The sequence below is a fragment of the Prinia subflava genome, chromosome 9 (assembly GCF_021018805.1).
Source record: "Prinia subflava isolate CZ2003 ecotype Zambia chromosome 9, Cam_Psub_1.2, whole genome shotgun sequence".
Taxonomy (NCBI): Eukaryota; Metazoa; Chordata; class Aves; order Passeriformes; family Cisticolidae; genus Prinia; species Prinia subflava.
The window spans coordinates 34,362,634-34,379,899 of record NC_086255.1 but is presented as its reverse complement, the minus strand read 5'-3'; the positions used below and the strand labels follow the sequence as shown (position 1 = coordinate 34,379,899).

Below are 17,266 nucleotides of genomic sequence, written 5' to 3'. Positions count from 1 at the left end.
AAGCAGCCTCTAGGCTTTCTTCACTAATACCATGGCTATTTCAGCTACACATAAAATGGTTTTTTTCCCCCATTTCTTACATGCTGCACAGCATCAAATATTGTATGCAAAATGATACTTGACCCAAGCAAGAGAAAGCACTTCCTTTCCTGCTGCTCACCTTTTCCAGGCGAGGCAGCTTAAGGGCACAACTTCAGCAAAGCTGCTTCCCAGAGCTCTTGTGACTGTCAGATGAACTAAGGGCAACACAAGCACTGCAGAAAGCCTTGAACTGCTTGACACGAGTATTGCCACGACTATTAATTGTTCTGGTACTACAAAGCAGTCCTTTACCTTGTTAGGTACAGCGGTTACCTGTAAGATAATGAGGAGCATTCAGCACTGCAGGACCCATTTCCTGAAGAAGTGAGTAAAACCAAGGCCAGAGCTGCAGAGAGAATTCTCCGGTGAATGCTGTCCTGAGGAGTGGCTCCAGCCCTGCTCTGCCAGTGGGCCCTTAAGGTGACGTTAAACCAACCCTCAGCACCACCAGCCTCCTCCCAATGCTTATCCATGTCCACTCATGTTCCAAGAGAGGATGAAATGTGTCTGCCTAGTGCTGGAGGAACTGCTGCACCAATGAAGCACTTGCCACAGCAGTTTAGTCAGCAAGAACTGCAGTTCAAAAATGGACATCTATCACCTCTACTGCATCCTAAATTGGGCACCAAAAATGGGCAAGTGAATTATGGTTTGAACTCTGCCTCTGAGCCCTCATCCACAGAATGAGGCTCCTTAGTCACCCTTCAGGTTAATATTGACACGGACTAAAAATCCAACACAGCAACAACCAGAGAGCATCTCACAGGGAAATGAAATACACACATGTACCACTGGATTTGGATGATATGCACTAAACCACACCTGGCTCTGCACAACTGCAATAAAGCCCCTCTTATTCACTAAATACCAACTGTGTGCATCAAATGAAACAAGACTCCCATGGGAAAAGAGCCAGCACTTGGACATGCAATAATGCACAAGGGAAGAAGGAAGAAAATAGTTTCACATTAGCCACTTCCTAATTTTTGAATATCTACCTTTGCAATCTTGGTGTTTCATAATTAAAAATGGTGCTTATTATTACCTGGTAAAATGACTGCATAATACCTTTTTTCCCCTTTTTCTTTTCTCCTTTTCTTTCTTCCACATACAATAAGATTAAGCTGCTTTAGTATTTGTTGGTTTCTTGTTTTTCGCAAGAGGGAGAATTTCTGAGCCAGGAAACAAATGTTGGAAAAGATGGAATATGGGCTGCATCCAAAGAAATTACTAACGGGTTACACTGCGTGAGAAAGCTGTAAAAACAGTGCTAAGGGAAAAGGCTGATTTTAACTGTACTGGCCTTTTTATTTTTGTACTATATTAATATGTACTGCCAGCACAGAAAGTGGACATTATATGCTTTATTCCAATGACTGCATTTCCCTGCTTTTCCTAGTTGTACTCTCCAGTTTAATGCACTGAAAGTTGCTCTCCACTTGAAGAACTCTGCATGCTGCAAGCATCTGTACACATCAACCAACAAAGGTTTTCATTCAAGTCTTTTATTATAGCTTGAATTTTTTCACTGCATTTAAAAATCTAAAAAAAATAAATATTTGTTTCACAGCTGCAAGTCACATATGCATTAACACCACAAAATCTGGAATTTAACCAGAGAAGGAAAAGTCAAATCCGAAAGTGTCCAGCTAAGCACAATCGTCTCAGGGCAATTATACTAAAAATAAAATCTTAAGAAAAAGGGAGAGGGGTGTTAAAGGTTATTTCAAATGCATTTATCTGGAAAAAAGTGAAAATTCTATTAGAAACCATAAACTACGCTTTCAGCATTTAAAAATAAATGTTTAACCTCTTGACAGCAACAACTGGCTGGTGCATCTTTTTCTTTTCAGCTGTGTTCTCGACACATGACTGCTGAGGTTTCAAATGATAAATTAACCTCTTTTGTAACTGTGTCCACCTAATTACAGAATCAGTCCTTTAAAATAAAGCAGTGTCTTAAGTCGGCTCGTCCATCCACACATTAAAAATGCCATTGGATGCGGTTTTGTATCGGCACTAAGTGACTGCTTCATGGATTGTACATGGTGAGGATGAATGTCTCTGAAACAATCACTTCCATTATTAAGGTTCTTAAAACAAACCAGAAAAATAGATATCTTCAGAAATCAGAGTAGTCACTTCTTTTGTTAAAAGCCATAAAATAAGCTCATATTCAATTACAAGCAATAGAAACCATACTGCTATTGGAACAGAACTATTTTATCACAAAAAATTTATTATTTACAAAATGAAAAGTTACCAAGTGTATTCATCAGGGAAAAAGTTAAATGTTCTTACTAAGTGGTTTGAAAAACTGAAGCAAGTCTCTCATGCACTCACACGCCAAATTGTCTGCATAAGGTGAAATGTTAATTCTTGTTAGTGAAACTTGACTCCCATTCACAATACTCTCGTTTTTATTGTAAGATGGCAAAATCCACATGGCTCTGTACAGGAAGGTATGAATTAAGACAGTTCCTCAGGTTTGGAAATGGTTTTTTTGGCTCCCATGAATATCCATACCACTGAACATTTTTTGCAAATAATCAGTTATATTATCAACTGCATCACTTAATCCACTGAATGTACCACCACAAAAAGACACAAAAACTCAATGATCCCACGTTACACAGAACTTTCATTTCTCAACTTATACTAAACTGAAACCTTCATAGTGGTCTATAGCCTGGATCAACTTAGATTTCAGGGTTTCTTTATCTGTGTATTTTGGAAGATCAAGAAGATTAAAGCAAGTGTGAGCTACGGGCAGGTAATCCTCTCCTCCTCCTGTGGGCTGGATGACCAGCTTCAGACACTTCATCCCAAGGATTGGGATCCGATCACTGCCTGTCAGAAACACTGGAAAGAAAAAACAAAGGCCTGTAACTTACTGAAGGCTAACACTGTGCCACATAACGCAGTTTTGATCACTGCTGGCCTTTTTTAATCGTTCCAGCAATGAGCAGCTTCTCACACTGAAGTTCTGTGAAGTTTGGAGAACAGGGAATAATGACTTAACCCAGTCTCTACCTTCCACATGTGAGCTCATGACTGTAATACAACAAGGGATCCATAAAGGAAAGTATTTCATTTTAGCATATGAAACCAAACAGTCCTTAAAAAAATACTATGAAGTTTTTCGTGCAACAGAACCTTCTAACTTAAAATCTATTGGCTGTATCTTCACTAGCATTTCTAGGAATCTTGTAAAAACAGAATCAGTTTGTTCAATAAGTAATTTATCTGAACTGGAAACTAATCTGTGATCTATTCTGAGCAAATCCTCACTCACAGCAGGCATTGATTACATTATCATCTGTACCTTTCCACTTCTATCAGTACCTTGGCATATTTACAATCAGTTACAACTCCAAATTTCTATCTCTGTGCAGTGAAAAACCTGGAGCATATGATTATATGTTACAGCACAGGAAAAAAACCCACCTAGTTACCAAATAAAGGTCACCAGCAGATTAGGTTGTTGGTGTTTTGGGGGGGTTGGCTTTTCTTTTTTTTTTAATACTGCTCTGAGCTACTGTGATTTGTAACCACCCATCCCCCAGAACGACTCAGGACACCCCAAGAAAATCAAGCTTACAATCCATTTCTTACTATGACTTTTTTTCCCCAAGTAGTTAATCACACCATTACAGACAAATACTTACATCTGCCCTCTTACAGCAAGAGCCTGAAATCCCAGTGATCCTGTTCAGTTAGAAACTGCTGTGAAATAATTTCAAATACTTACACAAAAACTGCTTTTTCTTCTCCAAAGACAACTCGTGAAAAACCTCCCAGAATATTTTAATTGTAGGATGGTCTGCCCAGTATTCTCCTTTGTACTCTGTATTCTAAAAGCAGCAGGAGATGGAGTTATTGCTTGCTCACAGAACAGTTGGATAAGCTGACACTGCAGCAGAATGGATGCAGTCTGTGTCAAGGGACACAGCAAGTGACACACTAACACTTTCCTCACTCCATTTTCTTCAGCTGTTCAGTCTGAATTCAACACAGGCACAGAGGCCTCTACTAAGCATTTCCAATCCCAACCAAGTCTCACTGAGCTCTGGCAATCGAGAAGATTTACTTTTAATAACTGCATGCAATCACTTCCTCATGTCTAACATGGAAGATTGTATAGCTGCCTCTGAGTTCCGTGGATTTTTCTGCCTCTCTTTTAAGCCTCATTTCCTTCAGAAATTAGATGGAAAGAGTTAAAGCAGGAAGGTAAACAGTATTTTAGGATCTTCATTCACTGATGTTTTAAGATGTCAATAAATAACAGGTATCACATTTATTAAAACAGAGCTCAAGAGGACACCTAGTTGCTTTTGCAGTCTGAAATTAGAATTATATAGAAGCAATAGTTAACTATGGCTCTTACCTTCTCCAGCTCTTTCCAGTCATAATTTGTGTTCCCAATCACCATTGCCTGCAACTCGCTGGGCTGGAAGAGCTGAAGAACTTTACCTCCACATACTTTGTGGAAGCCCTCATGGAATGCACTGTATAAGGAAGCCACAGATCTATTGAAGATGTAATCCACATATGCATCTACAAAATCTTGCCTGTACAAAGAGAAAGAAAGAATTCTGTTGAGGTAATAAAGAGGAAGCAGCACTTGTCATCCTTCTACCAATAAACCAGCAGCTATTTTTGTATAGAACAGAGCATAGAAAATGAAGCAACAAGGAGCCTAATATACTGTATTGTCTGCTTTATGTTACAAGCATAGTGAAGATAAAATGGCACATCAATGTATCTCCCCACCACACCCTGAAGGCAGAGCCTGCAACAGAAAAGCAGGAACATTTAATGTTACATACTCCAGGCACTACAAACATCTCCCTTCTTTGTGCATTGCACCAAACTGGACTCACTGGCAACGAGCTGAAAGGCCTGAATTCCAGGGAGTGTCTTGAAAGCCACTAATCAAACTTATTTCATTAAAAAGATTACCATATTTGCACTAAAAATCAACTTCAGAAGGACATTTGAGTCTTACACAGTAAAAAAACCAGTGCCAAGGAGCTGGGACACAGAGAAACAGATGGCCTGTTATCTGTGCTGTGGTACAAGGAGTTCTTGGATCCTGCTGGAAACATCTTTGGCAGCACTTAAGGGAGATCTAAAATTTCTTGATGTGATACAGTATTTATGATAATTTTTCTGAAATCAATCCCACTGAACACTATTTAGGTTCTGCACTGGCAGTGACCTCAGCTGTACATTACAGCTATCCATGGTCGCTGGAAAGAGAGGATGCATTCCAACACCACCCCCAGCCCCTGAGTAAATCACCAGTAACTGACAGAATCCTATCCACACATTCAGATGATACATTTATTAAAGCTGTTGCACTGAAAGTGCTGGAGATGACCAAAGGGGTGATCCACACTCCTCCTCTTCAGCACTCCGTGAGATCTCCCTCTTATCCACGCTGTGTAATTACAGAGGGGCAGGCAGCTTGTGTAACACTAACACTGCAAGGCTGCTCCAGGGAGAAGTCACAGTGATTAATCCATATTAAAAAATTAATTGAAGCATCATGGAATATTCAGAGCTTGAGAAAGAGGAACTCTGCATTGCTGCAAGACAACGTGTGGTAACAATGCAGCAGCCATTCCATAGGCACCTTGAAACTTTCCCCATAGTTCAACTCCAATTTTACAGTCACTAAGTGACAGAACATCAAACCTACACCAGAGAACTGCAAAGCTACAGTGTTTTCCATGTGCATTCAGTTCTCACAGAGTGGGCTCTTTCCATTCAATTCTCCCTTTACCCTGGGAGAGTACAAGCACAGAGAATTCATAAAGATTAAAGAACAGACTGGAAAATTCTGCAAAGGGGACAAAAGCACCATCAGGTATGGTTCTGCCTATCCTCCAGGAGCAGAAAGGGAACCAAGGGCAGGAAAGGCTGGTTTTGTAAATAAAAGTTACAGAATCCTTGACTGAGGAAAAAAACCCTCCCGTCACACTCTTCTGACATTAACACTGGATTCATTTATCTAATGGTATCCACTCTACAAAGGGAAGACTTCACTGAAATGACATTCATGTATGAATGAGTAGTTGTAAGAATAGCCCTAAAGTTCAAGTTCTTATCATTACTCACTGAATTTCAATGATATGTCCCTTCCTGCAGTGATGCCTTCAGACTTTGGCTTTTGTATTTTTCAAATCCTATACTGCATTAGTGCATAGCTCTAAACTCCACATAAAGTTTTAGTTAACTCTCTTCACATTTGAGTTAGATAAAACAATCCCTCTGGGATCCAAATCCTGAGATCCAAGGACACCCTACAGCCTCAGGCCCTGAGAAGTATAAACAGCAGTGAATCGGGGGGGGGGGGAGCAAACTGGGGGCAAATGACTTCATTATCTGAAGCTGTAATTCGAGCTAATATTAACCACTGATATGCAAACAGACCAAACTTTTATCTGTCTGAACAACTGTCATCACTGTCCCTCCTGGGCGTAGCCTCTGGGAGGCTTTTGGGTGCCCAGGGTGTATCTATTGAAGGCCTTTAATAAATACTCACATTATTCTCTTAATTTTGTCTAGCTCTGTCCTAGGTAGCCACTCTAAGGCATCAGCAGAATGTTTTTAATCTTACAGATGTTTTTGTAAGATTAAACGTTTTTAATCTTATAAAACACTTATGACTGGGGTTGGAGGGGACCTCTGAAGATCTACTCCAACCTCCTGCCACATCTTCAACCAGACCAGGCTGCTCCAAGCCGTGTCCAACCCAGCCCTGAGCACTGCCAGGGATGGGGCAGCCACAGCTTGTCTGTGTCAATACAAGGCAGCTATTTTAACAGCACGTGTGAGAAGAGCTTGGGAAAACAGCCAAAGTAGTTCTGCCTCCAACAGCACTGTCAGAGCCTGGCAACGGGTATTTACAGCAGCCCAGCAACACTCCCAAGGCAGACAGCAACACCGAGCTACCCTGGAACCCACAGAACTCACCTATTTTGTTTGACTACAGGAATGTCAGCACCTTTAGGAACAAGCTCCTTAATTTCTGTTGTACCAAAATTTTCCACAGTGATCTATTTGAAACAAACAAAAACAGTATACATCTTATTTATTGCATAAAGTACTTCTTCCCACCACTTAGTTAACAGCAACATGAATGGAGAGACAGGAGCTAAAACTCCTGGGAATCAGCTGCTGATGCTTTTGTTCAAACACTCCATCAGAGGCAATTAAAACAGATGGCGTGAGCTTGGCAAGACATACTTCAAACACTACATAAAACTTACAGTAAAATTAAGACAAAATGCTTCTTCTATGTCATCCTCTGGATAGTCCAGTAGTTGTTGCATTCCCCTGCAAAATAAGTTACAAAATATTTGCACCAGGGGAAAGAAAGATGAATTCATTTTCCTGAAGTATTCTTTATGCTTTGATAATGCAAATTTAAGAAGTATCTTTCTAGTGCTATTTCATTTATTATCTTATTGACTTGCACCTTGGGTAGTGCTGGGAAATCCCAAGCAATCATTTCCTTTTGATTATCTCATGGGGTGAAGAGAGAACACTCTTTATCTTAAGACTTCAGCTAAGGAGTTCCCAAAGCAGAGGCAGTTGGTACTTAGAAACCACTGACTGGCTCTTCCATTATTAACATCTGATTTCTCCTTCAATCCATGAAAACTTTGGCATCCACAACACTGAGGCAATCAGGCATCCTTTTCTGCTCATTTGAGCCTCCCACCTGCTGCTTGTACTATTCAAATCCCTAGTCAAAAGTAAATATTTATGTATTTGTTCCTGAAATAAACAAAAATATTTTCTTGATGGATTTAATTCAGAACTGAAACTATGTTCACATTTAGGGTTATAAAAATAATGGCTAAAACCCAAGGGGTTTGAATTTCAAGTTTTATTTCCCCCTAAAATTCTTGTAGGATCATGAAACAGAAGGGACAATCATTACTAACACCAAGCACTGAGATGCAGGTAACAACAGTAAGTGTCAAAAGTATCAAATGACACTGAGCTGTTTACTCAGATACTGTGCAAAAGAAATGTTATGTTCTTAGAGGAAAATGTGGATTTCAAAATTAATTTCTAGCAACACCCACTTTTCTTTCTTGCTTACCTGCCAACATCTGGCATCAACTCTTTTAAGTCATCCAGGGATGGTTTCTTATTCAATAGCTTTTTGTACAAAGCCAGAGGAAAATGAAGGTCTACAATAGTAAAATTATATATTGCTAGCCCACAGACAACACCAATCAAATGAAACAAGTCACTGTCTTCAAAGGTCTAAGAACAGAAAACAGACAAGATGGTTTAAAATAAAGAAGTTATTTTAACCTTGCAGAGTCCAGGAAGAAGTGTACATTACAGTATAATCTGAGTGAATTTAATTAATATTTTCTTTAAATACATATGTATCTGTAAGTACCAAGGAAAACAGGATGAAGTTTAACCAGCTGAGACTGAAATCCAAGGGAACAGAATCCTTTCTATTTAAAATTAGAAAAGGCTGAGCTGCAACAGATTCTGTGTTACAGGCGGTTCATACTGCCCTAGGATTCTGGTTCTGTCAGTGACTACCTATTGCACTAGTCAGTGATTAAAGATGTCAGATTTTAAATTATATTTAAATATGATAATATTTATTATATTATAATAACTAATTAATATATAATTAATAAATAATTAATAATGATAAATTATTTTAGGGAGGAAGAGGGAAGAGTTCACTATTGACACCCTCAGAATTAATCACCAAGGCTTTAAGCACACCTGTGGCAATGTAAATATTCAGGTACTTGGGATCCAGCCACCCCAGTCAGTGTTCTCTGAAGGAGGCTGAAAAGTCAGGGATCGAACCTCCCGAGAAGGTACAACTCCCTGATCACCTATCACCCACAAATGCAGCTGCACACAGACCTGTTCAGCAGGCCACTTCCACAATTTGTCTCTGCCACCTTGATTTCCTGATCCTGACCTTGGAATCAGTTTGTTCTGGCTACTTCTTAAAAATCCTGGCTGGCTTGGGGTCAACCAGTAAGGAGTAAACAAGGAATGGGGAAATCAAAAGTGAAACAGTCAGGAATGGGGGCAAGTTTTGACCTAACAATGACAAAAAAATCTTGTTTTGAGAATACCTGCTTCAGCTCCTACTCTTGAAATGAAACAACCACAAACTACAATGTTCATATATATTAATATAAATACTGTAAATTGAAATATCGAATATAGAATATAGATCACAGATCACAGCCTACCTTATCAGAGAACCAGATCAGCCTGGACTCCTCATAATATCTAAACATTCCATATTTGGGATCTAGCAACTCCCTCATGATGAGCAAAAAAAATTCTTTGCGAACGCCTCCAGCATCGACAGCCTCCTCCCCTACAAAAATGACCTGAAACACACAACTCAGTGAGCTGAGCTGCACAGACACTGCACAGCAGGCCTGCTCCAAACCCACCCTCCATCACCGGAGCAGGCTGTGCTCCAATACCTTCAGTGGCTTCTTGTAGTCCACATTCTTCGTTTTCCTGAGCACCTCCACAGCATCCCCTACAATGTTGTCCCTCCGGACCATCAGGATCAGGCAGGGGTTGACAGACTCAAACACGGGCAGGAAGAGGGAAGACAGATTCTGCCTGTGGGCCTGATCCACAGCCATCTGCAGGAAAACAGGGTGAGAGTGTCAGGAGGCACCAAAAACCCCTGCCAGCAGTCACTGTCAGCAGCCTCGTCTGCAAAAGTGCAGGTGGGAATAACTTCTACAAGAGCTAGTGAATTTGCCCAAGTTTTCTTTGTATTCCTTTTATCTCAGCAAGTATTTGATTCCAGGGAATATTGTTCCTTTACCCGTTGCTCTCACCAATGCTAATGCTCAGGGAAGTATAAGAACCCAAGTTTTGACATTCCAGTCAAAATACCTTGGATAACAAAAGGAAGCAAAAAGATCCTGCATTTTATCTAATGAAGACTAAGTTGTTTAATATAAATCAGGCATGAACACAAACATACGTTAAAAACTAATTCACAGCATGAAAAGTCATTTATTTAACTTGCATGCTAACTTCTGTATTAAAATTGTTTGAAAAAGAAAATGCTGTTGCAAATGTTCTGAATATGGCAGAGAACTCTTGGGAGTTTGTGTGTTTTAATACAATTTAACGTTGTTAATAGAAACATTTAATGTGAACATTTCCCTGGATCCATCAAATGTTGGTATTGACTGTGCCTGTACATTTTTAAAGGCACATGAAATGACATTTATTATTAATCACAAGAAGAAGGTGGTATTTTCCTGCACGAGCCCATTACTTGAGCATGGATTACAACATCTGGTTATCTGCAGACTCAGATCAATGACCTAGGTAAAACTCCAAGTCTGCTCATTTGGGAGGTGGGGTTATTCTTTGGTTGTGGGATTTATGTTTGTTTGTCTGGGTTGGGGTTTGGGGTTCTTTATTGCTATTTGTTTTGGTTTTTGTACCTGTACTCTGGGTTGTTAACACATAATGAAGCCACCTCAGTACTGAGGAAAGAAAAAGAAGTTCCTTGGAAATGTATGCAATTACAAAACAGTCTCATTTCAATGTGAACTCAAACCCACTACCCTCTACTATGTACATAACCCTGAGATTAACTCTGGATCCTTGATTTTTATGGAGGAGAGATTACACAGAGTTGAAACCCCAAACAATCAAGCAAACAAAAAAGCAAAATAAACCAACCAGCCAAACAACAACAAAAAACAACAGGAACCCCCAAGGTCCCCAACCAGAGAAAAAAATACTGAATTTGTAACATTGAAAACTGAGCCTCCTACCTGCATCTGTATGATTGCATCTGTTTGCAAGAGAGTTGTCTTTGCCTGGGCATCAAATACAAATGGGTACGTGCAAATTATAACAGGAATATCTGTTAACTGGAATGAAAAGAACCGTGTCATAGCTCAGCTTATTCAAAAGCCACAGTTGCGGTTAAAAAAGCCTTTGCAGCAGCACTCATTTAATATATTTATTTTACTGGTAAGAGAACTCAACCTTGATTTATTATCAATGCAGAACCAAAGCATCTTAGGAACATTAAGTAGATTTTTAATTGTTTAGTACTTCAGCCAAAAACAAACAAGAAAACCCCATCAAAACTCAATCAAGCCAAACCAAATCAAGCCAGACACAAACAACACTCTCACTTAGCACATTTTCATTTCAGAACTCTTATTGCAGCTAGTGGGGATAAAAGTAGCCCTTTTTTTCCAACTGGTGTTCCGAATTTGCAATACAGACAATTACATATTTTTGCACCACAAAGGGGGTTTTTTTTCAGACTACAGCCATGGATGATTTGAAGCTTTACTCCCAACAGAACACAGCAGACAATCCTTGACATTCACATTTCTGATTTCCTTACATTCTTCAAAAGAAATCAGATTGCAACCAATCTTACCTCAGTTAATCCATGGTTGACATCCTATGACAGCATTTGCACAAAGGTAGCAACAATTAAGATGAAAAAGCAGCATTAGTGTCTGCATTAATTACTCATCTCTGATGTAGAATTTAAAAAATATTTATTTACTGCTTCCCCCCAAGAGAATGTTTACTGAGAAATAAACATTAACCATAAACATTCTAATTCATTTATTAAATACAAGCTTGTCTTTCAACACCCTGTTTATCAGTCTTTAAAACAGGGCTGCTAAAGTATCATGTTTGCTTGGATGCAAAAAATTACACACTTAAAATGTTCACTTCCACACATTAATTAATGACATCTGCTGGTACTGTTGCAAAAGAATAAAATATGGGTTGCTAGAGAAAACTTCTTAAATGACTTACAATATTCTTTCAAAGCTAAGGTCAAGGAACAGTGGCAAAAACCTCTCCAAGTCACTAATGCTCTGCACAGTCCTTAATTTACTCCCACTTATCACTCTTCTGATTACAGATGCAGGAATTCATTATCTCTGTGGCTGCTAAACTCCAAGCAGAAAACCCCACCAGCAGCTCCCTGCTGCACTTCCTGCCTCATTACCCAAGGCAGCTGCAGCCTCTGCATTGACTAAATGCAACCTAGCTAATGCAGCAACTCAGGTTATTCTATTTATTCAGGTTATCTCCTGTTGTGGATTATCACATTCCCAACTTTTTTGACATGGCAAGTCTCCAGTGACAGCATTCTAAATCATTCTTTAACAGACAGATTCAAATATTGAGCAGTGTCAGTCCTAAAATGACACCCTAGAAGAAACACACCCTCTTAACAACTCTTGCTCAGCCAGTACCTGACACGAGGCTGTTCAGCACTGGCCACCTGTGAGGGTATTTTTGGGAAAAAAAGAGCCCAGACTCAGAGGATCTATGGATTTCTTTAAAGGGATGAAACAAACAATACACGGGAGGAAAACACCCATAAAAACCCAAATAAAAATCAACATGACTTACCATTCCCAATACCTGCTGCTGGAACCAGTTGGCATAGTCATTTCTGATATCTATCAAATCTTGTATCTCATGAATGTAAAATCTGTCATACTGTATAACTTGTCCTCTTTCATTTACCTAAGGAAGTGCAATTTATTTTTTTTATTAGCTTTCAAAGGGATATTTTCCACGTTTTTCAAGCATCTGATACGTCAGCCACAGATACCCAGCTACTAAAAAAACTCTAGAAAAACAACAGTGCCTACAAGAAAGCAAAAAACAACGTTACAGACATGGGTACATGGACTATTCAAAATCCCATCAAAGAGTGAAGGAAAATACAGTTAACTGCATACAGTATTGCATTACAGGACTGCCACTTTGAAACATCATATGACCTCACAGGAACAGTGATAATACACATATTCATGTACATGGTGGAATAAATACTTGTTCCTGTATTTGCACAGATTTAGGAGCTATGATTCAATAACTCTAGTCTCAGCTATAGTATGAACACTATTACCTGTGAGCAGAGGAACAGTTTCCATTTAAAAACATCAAGCTTAAAAAAAAGAGAGATGTGGGAAAAGTAACTTTATACACAGGCTTGTCTCTACAGTATAATTTTAATCCAGAAGTATCCACATTTTCCTAATACACACTTCTTTTCCCAAGGACTGCTAAGCCCTGCTGACTGGCAAAGCACCGAGATAGTTCTAAAGACCCTGCCTTTATAACCAGATAATCTAAGCCTATTTTTCACAAATAACTCCCACACCCCCTCCAAACGACCAGATACTCAATCTGTGAAATACCCCAGAGCTGTCACCCCATTTTTCCCCTCTCACTGTAACCCATACCCTCACAGATGCACATGACTGGGTCACTCTGTGTTCCCCAAAAGCAGTTAATTCAATCATCGTGTCAGACTGGAACCCAGAACCCAAATGATTCATAGGTCTGGATGGAACAACTACAAGTATTTCTGCAGATGCAATTCTGATCTTTCAAACTGATCAGTGACTTAGCTTCTACCAGCTCCCCAGCACAGAGATGCTGACACAGCCAGGCAGCCAGGAACTGCTTAGAAATGCCCCAAACGTACTCTGTGCAGTATTTCCAGAACTCTGAAGGCTGTGTGTAGGAAATTGGTGAGTATTCTTCTGTCAGAAGGTGGAAGGCCCATCTTGCACAGCTTCAAAAGGTGCACTACGACATCCTTGTAGAGTTCCACTATCTTGAGGAACAAGGGAGGTTCAAGTACAGACCACCAATTTTCTGTCAACACATGGTGAACATGTAAATTTAGTGCTTGTCACTGCCACACTGTCATGTCATCCTTTTACTAAGAAACGTGTTTGGCTAGAAAGCATAAGCACCACTTACTACAGACTCTGAAAAATAAGGTGTAACACAACAAATGCTCTATTGTTACACATCAAATCTAAGTCCTTCCAAGTCTGTTCATCCAGACAAACAACAGTATCACAGTGTAACATTTAATAAAAACAGACGGCTCAAAACCTGAAATCTTTAAGTAAACAGTAGTGAGAGCAATAGAAAATGATGGAAAAGGGTCTAGAGTTCAAAAAATGATCAGTTTGCTTTTCTTCACTCTCACCAAAAACTACTGAAAAAACCACAGAGAGATTCAAAGCAAAGCATAACTGAGGAAAATGAAAGTAGCCTCACAAAAATAAACCAATTAAAAGCAAAATATTCTGAAAACAATTCTTTCAGCTGAATTTCAGCTGACAGGAGTCACAACAAAAAAGTGTAAAGAAGCAGAGTTAAAAAGCCATAGTCATTCTCAGCTGCACATCTGAAGACTACATCCTGGCACTAGTGAGAAAAGATCTACTGCCTCAGAAGCTCAGAACAGGTGCTGTAGTCACAACCAAGACAATTTAACATCTGCTCTGCAACACTTCTGTAAATTGCTTAGAGCTTGTTAGCTGTCTGACCACATAATTTTCACTTTAAAGAGCAAAGACACGTATCAATTACACTGAACTGCACGGTTTAATTCCTCCCCAATGGCATCAATCCAAGAACTACAATGCCAGATGATTTCACAGGGATGGCCTGTTAACTCACCCTGAAGCAACAGAATAAGTGTTTTCTTACACCAAGCAATGCTGAGCCTTAACTTTCTCACTGGGGAATTGTACAGAGCTGTAAATACACAGCAGGTGCTGCCAAGGCCAGGGCTTCACAGATGGAATTTTTGTACATTTTCATCTGCAGATCCTTAGTTTTAAGAGTAAAAATTCAGTTTCTTACCAAGAACTTTCAGAGGAGCTTTTTCTAGGTTCAGAATAGCTGCTCCAAAAGGAATAGCTAATGTTGTGAAATTGTTTTCATCACTCATCAGTGGGCACTCTGGCAGAGTGAGATACAGCCTCAAAGCTTCAACATCTGGTAAGGAGCTGGTCAGTTTGGGAATAAGGTTCTTTTCCAAACTAGCTGCCACCTACAGCACATCAGAAAATTCTGTTTATTTTAAGATAATTGAGATTTAAAACAAATGCCCATGTGTATCTAATCTAGAAAACAGTAATTAAGAGCTTCAGTGAAAACTATTATACACTTAGAAAATGACAGTAAATATGAAAATAGAATATGCTGATGTGTCACCTAATTGTCACAACAAAATACAGTTTTACATATTTGCAGTCAATATATTATTGAGTAAATAAATCTATTTACAGGGTTGCACCAAGCATAACTAGTATTTCTGGAGAGCTGTAACCCAGAAAGACAATCCCAAATGTAAGGAGAATACCCAGCACAAACCTGTTGGGATATGTGAGTATGCTCAGGCTGTATGAGTTTGTGAAAGAGTAATCTAGCAGCATTCATATCAACCCCTGAGAATCTAGTGCTGGTTTTGTAATGATCATCATTGCTGCAGGAAGGAAAAAAAAGAAAAAACAAAGACTGAATCCTGTGTTCTCAGCAACTCAAGATTTTTCCTCCTTGAATTTCAGACCTACTGACTACGGATTTAAAATATATCAGACTTCCATTTTTTACATTACCTTAGAAACAACTGAAAAAAAGCTTCTCTAACTTCAAGAAAATCATGCAAAAAGACTAGGATGTAAAACAGCTCACACAATGAACTCCCCCTGAATTACAAACAACCTGTGGTTGACAAATGCGATGAACTTTGCTGGCTCACATGGCAGCAGCCAAGACAGGCAGGAGCCGTTCTCACTGGGGCAGCTGCCAGAACACAGGGCAGGGAAGGGGCAGGAGTTTCAGCTGAGGGTACCAGAGCACCAGTGAGGCGAGGAAACCCTGGGAAGGGGTCCCAGGTGACACAAGGGACACTGGGAAGGCAGCCACCACTAACGCTGTCCACAGGAGCACTTGTTCAAAACCCACCCACTTACCTCAATGCCAGAAAGCTCCCGTTCAGGCACCCAGCAGAGGAGAACGTTCCATCAATTTCACTGAAATTGGTCACATGAAATGTTACGTTTGGTTTTCCTTTTAAAAGTCAGCACTTGCAATAAAAAAGCCTGTATTTAATCCCTGATAAATTACATTGTGCAAAGGATGGGACTCTGACTGAAATGTGACAAAACAATACTAGATAAAACCTCCATTCAAGACTCAACACTTAAGACAGCTCAAATCACAGCCAGCCTTGCAATTTAATTGCTTTGCATACTCTTTTATTAAAATAGAAGCAATAATCTTTGAGTTGTTCTCACAGCCCTTTACATGTATTGCTTTTTTCCAGTGTGCAATTAGACACTTAATTTCATCTTGGACACTCATCTGAAGTGGAGCAGAGATGACACAGTCTCAAGGTTCTAAACTACTCACCAAGCATGTCAGTGAAAGCACAGCAAGAGCTCTGCACGTCACAAAATCAGTGACTAAAGATGGCTCTGCTGTTCGTGCCCAAAGCCCCACTCATGCTCAGGAGCACAATCACCAAAGACTCCTCCTTCCCCTGACATCACTTACTCAGCTATCTCTACAGGAAGTCTTCCAGATGGGAAACTCAGCAATCTTTGAATAAACGTTTCATTCACAGTCCAGATCTGCTTCAAAAGGTCAGGATACCTAAAATCATCTGGCGGCACCATGTTCTAAACAAAGTTTAAAGAAAGCATAAAGAATCAGGCACACAAAATTCGTTTCCAGAAAAATCAGCCCTCTGGCTGAGCTGAGTTAGCTGACAATTCCTGTACCCAGACTACCGCTGTGAAATACTCTGTGTTTAACAGTTCTGCATTCTTGCAGAGCATACACTAAACCCATCTCAATTAGGTGTTAATTCACACACCTTGCTTAATGGCCAACTTCCTAAACATCGCTAGTCTGTGTGATGAACTAACCCAGCTCTAGATGTGAGCAGCAAGCATCTCCCCTGCAGCCACCAGGAGCCCTGAGCTCCCTGCCAAGCTGTGAGCACACAGAAAAGGAGCCAGTCCATTTCTCACACAGATGTTCTTCCACCCCACTTCCATCAGGCTCCTCTGGGAATGAACCATGCTTCCGTGAGCATGCCCTGCATTATCACAGGAGCTGCATTTGGAAGTGCTGCTCATATCAAATGAATTCCACTAAGAGCTGTAATAGTAAAGAGGAGGAGAAGAAGCAAGGTCATTGTTTTCAGCAGGAGCATTGGTTCAAAAACAGATGGCAAATAGCACCGAAAATGAGATGAAACTATCAAGAGCAAACATTCCTCCTGAGGGTGCCATCTGACAACACTGAGCTGAGTGAGTGTGACAGT

General features: G+C 39.9%; 1 protein-coding gene across 3 annotated transcripts in view; it reads right to left on the bottom strand.

The window, feature by feature from the left end:
* Window positions 1-2,483: 2,483 nt before the first annotated feature.
* Window positions 2,484-17,266, bottom strand: part of HERC4 (HECT and RLD domain containing E3 ubiquitin protein ligase 4) — a 29,717-nt gene continuing 14,934 nt past the window's right edge. For 2 of the 3 annotated variants that reach the window (XM_063406385.1, XM_063406384.1), the window contains exons 11-26: window positions 16,492-16,616; window positions 15,909-15,968; window positions 15,307-15,418; window positions 14,794-14,983; window positions 13,616-13,788; window positions 12,529-12,645; window positions 11,531-11,554; window positions 10,908-11,006; window positions 9,582-9,749; window positions 9,339-9,482; window positions 8,201-8,367; window positions 7,359-7,425; window positions 7,063-7,145; window positions 4,469-4,652; window positions 3,833-3,935; window positions 2,484-2,943 (exon numbers count right to left, since the gene is read on the bottom strand). In XM_063406385.1, coding sequence (XP_063262455.1) covers window positions 2,735-2,943; window positions 3,833-3,935; window positions 4,469-4,652; window positions 7,063-7,145; window positions 7,359-7,425; window positions 8,201-8,367; window positions 9,339-9,482; window positions 9,582-9,749; window positions 10,908-11,006; window positions 11,531-11,554; window positions 12,529-12,645; window positions 13,616-13,788; window positions 14,794-14,983; window positions 15,307-15,418; window positions 15,909-15,968; window positions 16,492-16,616 — 2,025 coding nt within the window. In that variant the 3' untranslated portion in view covers window positions 2,484-2,734. The remainder of the gene's footprint in view (window positions 2,944-3,832; window positions 3,936-4,468; window positions 4,653-7,062; window positions 7,146-7,358; window positions 7,426-8,200; window positions 8,368-9,338; window positions 9,483-9,581; window positions 9,750-10,907; window positions 11,007-11,530; window positions 11,555-12,528; window positions 12,646-13,615; window positions 13,789-14,793; window positions 14,984-15,306; window positions 15,419-15,908; window positions 15,969-16,491; window positions 16,617-17,266) is intronic. The other variant, XM_063406386.1, reaches the window with a different exon arrangement.